The following is an 8,138-nucleotide window of genomic DNA, read 5'->3' as shown; positions in this document are numbered from 1 at the left end:
TGAGCATGCTTCGTGTTATGTTGAGGATACTTCTATTTGTTTTCTCTACCACGCCATTTTATTATGGCGATTTAGGTACTGTTAGGAGTTTTTTTATATCATGATCTTCACAAAACTCATTAAACTCATTAGAAAGAACTTCACCCCCATCTGTTCTCAGTGATTTTATAGAATAATCACTTTCTTTTTCAACTAACGCTTTAAACTTCTTAAAACAATTAAATACGTTAGACTTTTCATTTAAGATGTATACCCATGTTCTTCTACTATAATCATCAATAAAAAATATAAAATATGGATTTTTACCAAATAAGCATGGTTGAATAGGACTACATACATCTGCATGTATTTATTGATAGGGTTGATTTGCTCTAGATGTAGACTCCTTTAGAAAGCTCTTGCGAAATTATTTTTCCACTAAACATCCTTCACACAAATGATTTGGATGTATAATGGATAGTAAACCCTTCAACATCTCCTTTTGTGCCATCATCTTCAAGCTATCAAAGTTTACATGTCCAAGTGTTATATGCCAAAGCAAAGTCTCATCTTTCACACATGCCTTTAAGCATTTAGGCATATCTATTTCTATGTTTAGCGAAAACATTTTATTCTTTATTATGGTTATATTTGCAATCATAGCTCTATGAGTATCAAGTAATGTCAAAGTATGATCGTTCATCTTAATCTCATAACCCTTTTCCAATAATTGTCTCAAACTCAATATATTGCCTTTTATAATTGGGATATAATAAACATCATCAATAAATTGATGACTACTATTTTTCAATCTAATGAAAATCATACATTTCCTTTTGATGGAAACATTTGAGTAATCCACGAAGGTGACATTACCTTTAATTGATTCATCAAGCTCCATAAACTAGTCTTTATTTCCACACATATGATTGTTGGTACTATTGTCTAGATACCACATGTTTTCTTTGGCTAACATTTGTTCATCATGAACTAATAATAAGGTGGCTTCTTTCTCCTCTTCTACAACAAGATTGACATTCTCTTTAACCTTTTTAGCTGTATTCTAACAATCCCTGACATAATGACCCATCATCCCACATTTGTAACATTTAACTCTCTTTTTTTTGTCAAACTTGGGTCTTGTTGTCAGCCAGCTTGCTTTATTTAGTCGACCGGTTGACATGTTGAGGCTGCCTCGACCTTCTCTTCTAAATCTGTCTTTTCCTCATCTTCTTTTACCTTGTCCACGCCCTCTACTTGCTTGGGTATATCCAAAACCATTTTGCCTCTCTTTTGAATGGTGTTTTGAAAAGAGTACTTGTGCACTCACGTGTTCTTGAATGTCATTGTCTCTTTCTTTATGGACTTATAGTTTTTCCATGAGTCCTTGAATAGTCAAAAAAACCTATATTTTGTGATTTGTTTTTATCGTAACCACCACATAATGAAACTTCTTTTGCAGCAAGCATAGAATATTTTCTACTACATGTGTTTCCTCTATTTTCTCCCTATATCTCTTCATTTTATTGTATATGGCCAATATTTTAACAAAGTAATCTAAAATACTCTCTAATTCAAGCATATATAGCTTTTCAAAGTCACCTCGTAACTTTTGTAGACTTACATTTCTTACATTATCAGCTCATTGGTTTAATTGTTGTAAAACTTCTCGTGGTTGCATGATAGTGGTTGCATTAGGCACTATCTAAAGAGTGGCATCATCCAGACATTGGTGGATGATTGTGAGTGGTTGTTGATCCTTCATTCGCTTTTTTTGCACGACCTCTCCTTGGGCTAAAGTCAACATTGCTCCTTCTATAGGCTTTTCAAAGACTTTTTCAACCCTGTCCTACACATTTTAGAAACCTAGCCAAGCTTTCACACGAATACATCAAATTTCATAATTATTCTTTGTCATACGAGGATATTGAAGTGGAAAGTTTGTATTAGCCATCCCAAACAATAAAAAACAAGCTTTGATACCACTTGTTGGAAGAAAATAATAAGTGTGGTAGGATTTAATACACAACAAATTAATGAGCAAAAATAAAGAACAAGAAGAAAAATTGAGTGGACGGCAATTGTATCAAGTGTTTTCTCATGTGTATTCCTCTCTACACATTGTTAATTATGTTTCTGATTACAAATCTAGTTATAGGTCTTAAGTCTTAGATAAAAAGAGAATTAAACTACTCTAAGAAAATCTTAATCTAAATAAGAAACGTGTTTTGTCATCTTAACCGGTTAACCGTTTCTAAACCGGTCGACCGATTCTCAATCGTTAGATCGGTTCTTCTGTTTTTTAGAAAAACTGAAATCTGATTTACTTTCAACATCTCCTTATTCGCCCTTAGCCTTCCTTCACCTATCTATTTTTTATTTATTTAATTTCTGTTTTTTTATTTTTTTGTGGAATTAATTAATTAGGCATAATAAAACTCTGTTAGGAGAATATGATATGGGGAAGTTTCCAGCTCCGGTACTCATGATGAGTACGGTTCATTTTGCAATGCAAGCTGTTTTATCAACCGCCATACTTGTTATTGGTCTGATAGATTTCGCCCCGACGTTGCCTTGTCTAAGTTAATGCACTTCATTTCATTTCATTTTATTTTTTCTGTTTTATGGTGTTATATTTTATCACCAGTGTTGAAAATGGACTTATCAAGCTGTTGAGTTTGTAGCATTTTCTTCTGCAAATGATGTAAATGGTTTCACGTATTATGACGGCTAAACCCAGTTAAGAAAGAGATGGATTCTTAGATATTGTGAGGTATTATCGTGCAAAGAGTATTTTTAATAAAACAATTTCATCTGCTATCTCGGATGATCAGATATAATGGATTTTATGATTGGATATATAGAATATTTTCCAACTGCTTGTTTTTCACGTCTTCTACTTGCTATGCTGTGATATTCTATACAACTTGTCATTTAACTTTTCAACCCAACTAATGCTACAGGTGGACTTTCCCTTTCACGGTTGTGCCGACAGCTCTTGGAACTGCGTTGGATGGTAACCTGAGCAATGTGTCCCTTGTTTTCATCTCTGTTACATTTTCCACAATGGTTTGTTATGTTCTCTGCACTCTATTGCAATATTTGCAAGGTCTGCTAGTAATTCTTCCAGATCATAATGACACTTAATGCCCCATGCAACATGACTTTCCTATGAAACCACACCTCAGCCATCATAAGTAGATGTTTTCATGTTGGTAATTTAAAATGAAAGATTACTCACTAGAAAAACTAAATAATGCTACATAAGATAATGTTTGAAATTATAGTAATGGTTGTTTTTTAATGCCCAGAGAAAAGATCCGATTAGATACAAGCAATGCTTCTATATTCGCTATCAAGCACAGCAATATTTACAAAGTGTGTATTGTTTTACAATCCTCCTCAGCACCACAGCTAATCGAGTCTTGGCTCTGATGGCAGGCTCTTACGCCTCTTTTGCTGTCCAATAGGCTTAATGCAAGCACACGAAGGTAGAAAATGGTAGCTTGTCTGACCATGCCTCAACGCAGAATACCAATACTCTTATGGAGTCCGATTCTCTTAATGCCAACAATTCGCTATCCAAAAGCAGCATCTGCTTCTTAGGTGAAGTTTTTATTGTAGTAAAAACACGACGAGAAAAAAAAATTAGCAGAACAGAAGCGAAGGGAAAGGAGACGATAATTTTAAGTGGAAAAAAATGAAGGAAAAAAAATTCAATTTTTTTAAAAAATGAGATTGGACCGCAAAATCAGCCTAAAAACAGAGCATATTTCAACTCTCCTTCCTAAACACCAAAGGAAACAGATCCCGGGAAAAAAAAAGATCTGATTAGATACAAACAATGCTTCTATATTCGCTATCAAGCACAGCAAGAACCAGAATCTAAAACCTTAAGAGTACAACTCCATTTTCCCTAGAAAACAAAACAGCATTTCCAATTAATTTCCTGGGATGGGACACTTGCCGTTTAACCATTTCCTTTCAACCAATTTCTGGGCAGCCAAACAGACTTTCTAATTAGAAACAATAATACTATTTCTTATTTCTCCAAACCCCAAAAAGACAAGAAAAATTGAACTAAGACATCAAAATTGACCAAAACAAACCAAACAAAACCAAGTACCTAAAACCCTAACTCGCTTAATTAAATGAAAGAATATTCACTTTTTCGCCAGTTTAGTGTTTTCCTCTACTTTCTCACAAACCAAACAAAACCTAGAAAAAAAATAGAAAAACTCACCAATGTTCAATCACAATAGTCTTAGGAACTGCATCACCAGCAAGAGTCTCTTCCTTAGCATCTTCTTCTTTCGTTCCGTCCTCGTTGGCCTCCGGTTCTTCTTCTTTAACTTCCTCCGCTTTACCTTCCACCTCAGCCTCCGAGGAAGACGTAGTCATAGTTTCCGCTTCTTCTTTCACTTGAGTCTTCACCTTCTTCTCCTTACTCTCTGCTGCTTTCTCTTGATTTCTATTCTTTCCCGACTCGGTCGGTAACTCAGTCAGCTTCGCATTGAATCGCTTAGCTGTGCTCCGAGTCATCCAAGCCGACCTCCTGGTCGCTGGCTTCTCCGACGACGTCGATTTCGTCTCTTCAGCCTTCTTTCTTGGCGCCATAGGAAGAAAGGAAAAACGAGAACGAAATGAGAGTCCGGACGACGAGCTCGGCTTCCTTCTCACCCTGCGTGGAGAGCCGTGAAATGGTTCGCGTGTCGGATTTTTTATATATATATCTTTATTTTTTTGGCTTTTTTTCGTTTTCTCGCGCTTTTTGTCAAGGGACGATCTGTGATTGGGTTTGGTGGGGTGATCGGAAGTGATGAGGGGTTGAAAGGATAAGATTGTACCACGTGGAAGGAGGTGCCAGCAGGGTTTGGACACGATATATATCCAGGTTCCATGGGTCTCCTTCCCGTCCAAAAAAATTCAATATGCGTGGGACGAAGGTTGTTAATAATATGGTTTTTTTTTTTACATCATACAAAAAATATAATATAAATTTGAATGGTAAATTCATAAATAATTTTTTATAATTAATTATATATTGATAATTTTAGTTAAGAAATTAAATTATATTAAAATCTGATAAAATGAATCAACAATATTATAATCAATGAATGATTTAAATAAAATAAGAGAAATAGATAATATAAATTAATAAATTAATGACATGAAGAAATAAAAAATTTCAGAAAAAAATTTCTTAATATAGGGGAATCACTGAAAAGATAGGAAGCACACATAAACCTACAGACAACCTAGTTGTTCCCGTCACAATAAGTCTTGATAGACCCTTTTTGGATTTCAAGCTAATGAGTTTAAATTAGTAATTAATTAACACAAATTCAATAATGAAATAAACTCCTAAACAATGTCTAATGTGCTAGAAAAAATTCAAATTAAAAATAATTATTTAAAAATAAATAAATAAAATAATAAAAAATATCTTCATGTTAAAATTTCTCCATATAACCTGAATCTTTAATTTTTTTATATTCTTGGCAGATTTGAGTCCTGATTTCAAACATGTCGTTCTCTCCTGATTTCAAACATGTCGTTCTCTTTCATTTGGATGAATTATTAGGTCTACGATATATAATTGGAAAGTTTCAGATGTATAGTTTCTATCCTAACTTTAATCGAAGCAAAATTTCACCGGTAACTTTAAATATGTCCCAAATAGTACACGAAGGTATTGTTTGACATATTTGACAATATTGGTTTACTAAATTTGACCATCTGTAAGTGTTATGTTTGTTAACTCCACTTGACTTGAAAATTTACCACAATATATTTTGATGTATCTAGTATTTTCCTGTAAAATTTCAGATTTATCCAATATACATTTTGAAAGATATGTTCAATCTCGCAAAACTAATCAGCAGATATTTTAAGGTCAAATTTGGACCTGACTTGGTTCATATCACAAATTTAGTAAACTCATAAAATCAGACCGAATTTACCAATTTTGCATGAGTTAAGTCCGATTTTACTGGTTTCGAGTTTTTAGTCCAATTTAACACGTTAGATACATGTTAACTCGTAAAATCTTACGATTTTACGAGTTAACTTGAGATTTTAACAGTCTTACTTGGGATTTTGCCTTGTTGCAAATTAATTATAATTTAATACTCTTAGTTTATAAAAGATAAATAATATTTATAACATAAAAATAATTAAATAATTCTTAGATCATCGTTGATTATAGTTAATTTAATGGTATGTTTTCTAGCAAAAAACAAAATCCCTCATCAAACTCTCCATCCTATCTACTTGTTTTTAAATCTTTTATAATTTTTAAAATAAAAAATCAAAATGAAATGAAGAAAATATGAAATTGAAAACAATTTACGTGGAATATAATCATAAGACATTCAAACAACATTTTTTAAGAAAATATTGAAGAAAATGCTGTTGAAAGTCATGTTTACTGTAAGGAACAGCAGAACGGGAAGAAAAAAATTTCAGAGAGAGAGAGAGAGAAGAAGGGTAAGGAGACGATAATTTTACGTGGAAACCCCTCTCAAAATGAGGGGGAAAACCACGGGACAATCATAGAAACACTATTATTAATTTAAATGCTAAGGTAACAATTTATTTTTAATGTACAGATAATATTCAAACTATTATAAGAAACAGAGGGAGGGCAACAACAATAACTAAAAAAATAAAAAGCAAAGTCAGAAACAGTATAATTAATTAATTAATTAAAGGATATATACACATTTCCTCCTTCTCCGATGGATTTGAGCACTGGAAATATTTCCTTTCCCCATGTTGTTAGTGAGGCGCCTGCATGGCAACACGAAGGAGTGAGGCGCCTGCATGTCAACACGAAGGATGATTATATAGGAAATTGATGGATCATACTCTTAATTCATCAAAGCTAATATTCTTTTATTAAAATTAATTATACAGGTCAACCACACGTTCTTATTAGCTGAAGATGTCTACTTCATGGATATATACTAATATAGGCAATTAATCCAATAGAAACACCCAAAATAAACAAACAAACAAATAAATAAATAAATAAAAGAGGAAGTTAGTTCCTAATAGAAGTTACCTGCAGCCATTTATCTATTACCACCAATCAGGAAGCTCCTAACAGTACTGCCAATTAAGAGAAGAAATTAAGTTGAAGATCAGTTTCCTAAAATTATACATAAAAGTACAACCCTTTTCTATTAAATAAATAAATAGATAAAAAAGAATGTGATGCCTAAAACAAAATTGACCAAAACAAAAAGTTATTAATCTAATTACGCTTCTTCTTTCACTTGAGTCTTCACCTTCTTCTCCTTACTCTCTGCTGCTTTCTCTTCTTTCCCGACTCGGTCGGTAACTCAGTCAGCTTCGCATTGAATCGCTTATCTGTGCTTCGAGTCATCCGAGCCGACCTCCTGGTCGCTAGCTTCTCCGACGTCGTCGATTTCGTCTCTTCAGCCTTCTTTCTTGGCGCCATAGGAAGAAAGGAAAACGAGAACGAGAACGAAATGAGAGTCCGGACGACGAGCTCGGCTTCCTTCTCACCTGCGTGGAGAGCCGTGAAATGGTTCGCGTGTTGGATTTTTTATTTTTTTATATCTTTATTTTTTTGGCTTTTTTTCGTTTTCCCGCGCTTTTTTGTGAAGGGGACGATCTGTGATTGGGTTTGGTGGGGTGATTGGAAGTGATGAGGGGTTGAAAGGATAAGATTGTACCACGTGGAAGGAGGTGCCAGCAGGGTTTGGACACGATATATATCCAGGTTCCATGGGTCTCCTTCCCGTCCAAAAAAATTCAATATGCTTGTGATGAAGGTTGTTAATAATTTATTTTTTTTACATCATACAAAAAATACAATATAAATTTGAATTGTAAAATTATAAAATTATAAGTAATTTTTTTAATTAATTATATATTAATAATTTTAGTTAAGAAATTAAATTATATTAAAATCTGATAAAATGAATCAACAATATTATAATCAATGAATAATCTAAATAAAATGAGAAAAATAGATAATATAAATTAATAAATTAATGAAATAAAAAATAAAATGTTTTAAAACAAAATTTTTCAATACAGGGAAATCACTAAAAAGATAGAAAGCACACATAAACCTACTGATAACCTAGTTGTTCCCGTCACAATAAGTCTTGATAGGCTCCTTTTGG

General features: G+C 33.2%; 1 protein-coding gene across 3 annotated transcripts; it reads right to left on the bottom strand.

Moving 5' to 3' along the window:
• Positions 1-3,170: 3,170 nt before the first annotated feature.
• Positions 3,171-4,853, bottom strand: LOC18107587 (uncharacterized). 3 transcript variants are annotated; one of them, XM_024590073.2, is made up of 2 exons: positions 4,223-4,853; positions 3,171-3,580 (listed from the first exon to the last, which is right to left on the bottom strand). In XM_024590073.2, coding segments are annotated over exons 1-2 (375 nt in total). In that variant the 5' UTR covers positions 4,597-4,853; the 3' UTR covers positions 3,171-3,579. The 3 variants fall into 3 exon arrangements, with proteins under 3 accessions (XP_024445841.1, XP_024445840.1, XP_006371851.2); XM_024590072.2 differs by having other exon boundaries at positions 3,171-3,577; positions 4,223-4,849; XM_006371789.3 differs by having other exon boundaries at positions 3,171-3,574; positions 4,223-4,848.
• Between the last annotated feature and the right edge of the window lie 3,285 nt (positions 4,854-8,138).

Source organism: Populus trichocarpa, chromosome 18, assembly GCF_000002775.5.
Source record: "Populus trichocarpa isolate Nisqually-1 chromosome 18, P.trichocarpa_v4.1, whole genome shotgun sequence".
NCBI classification, from domain to species: Eukaryota; Viridiplantae; Streptophyta; class Magnoliopsida; order Malpighiales; family Salicaceae; genus Populus; species Populus trichocarpa.
Note: the sequence above shows the minus strand (reverse complement) of the source record. Positions and strands in the feature narration are given on the sequence as shown.